The 231-nt window shown below is 56.7% G+C and overlaps 1 protein-coding gene across 1 annotated transcript in view; it reads right to left on the bottom strand.

The window, feature by feature from the left end:
• Positions 1 to 231, bottom strand: part of EMH_0013210 (uncharacterized protein) — a gene marked incomplete at both ends in the record, with an annotated part of 6164 nt that overhangs the window by 5761 nt on the left and 172 nt on the right. The window contains one exon of the mRNA XM_013499770.1: positions 146 to 229. Coding sequence (XP_013355224.1) covers positions 146 to 229 — 84 coding nt within the window. The remainder of the gene's footprint in view (positions 1 to 145; positions 230 to 231) is intronic.

A 231-nucleotide genomic window follows, 5' to 3' on the forward strand; every position in this document is an offset into this window, starting at 1 on the left:
CAGCAGCAGCAGTAGAATTAGCAGCAGCAGCAGGAGTTGTTGTAGCAGCAACAGCAGCAGCAACGCATGCAGTTTGGGGCTTTGCTGCGGTTTATAGACCCCCACCCCAGCAGCAGCAGCAGCAGCAGCTGCTGCTGCTGCTTACCTGCAGCGTTAAGGATATCAATCCAGCAGCAGCAGCAGCAGCAGCAGATATAAGCTGCGGCAGCAGCTGCCCATACACCTCACGTG

The sequence above is a fragment of the Eimeria mitis genome, genomic scaffold (genome assembly GCF_000499745.2).
Source record: "Eimeria mitis Houghton genomic scaffold, Emh_scaff465, whole genome shotgun sequence".
NCBI classification, from domain to species: domain Eukaryota; phylum Apicomplexa; class Conoidasida; order Eucoccidiorida; family Eimeriidae; genus Eimeria; species Eimeria mitis.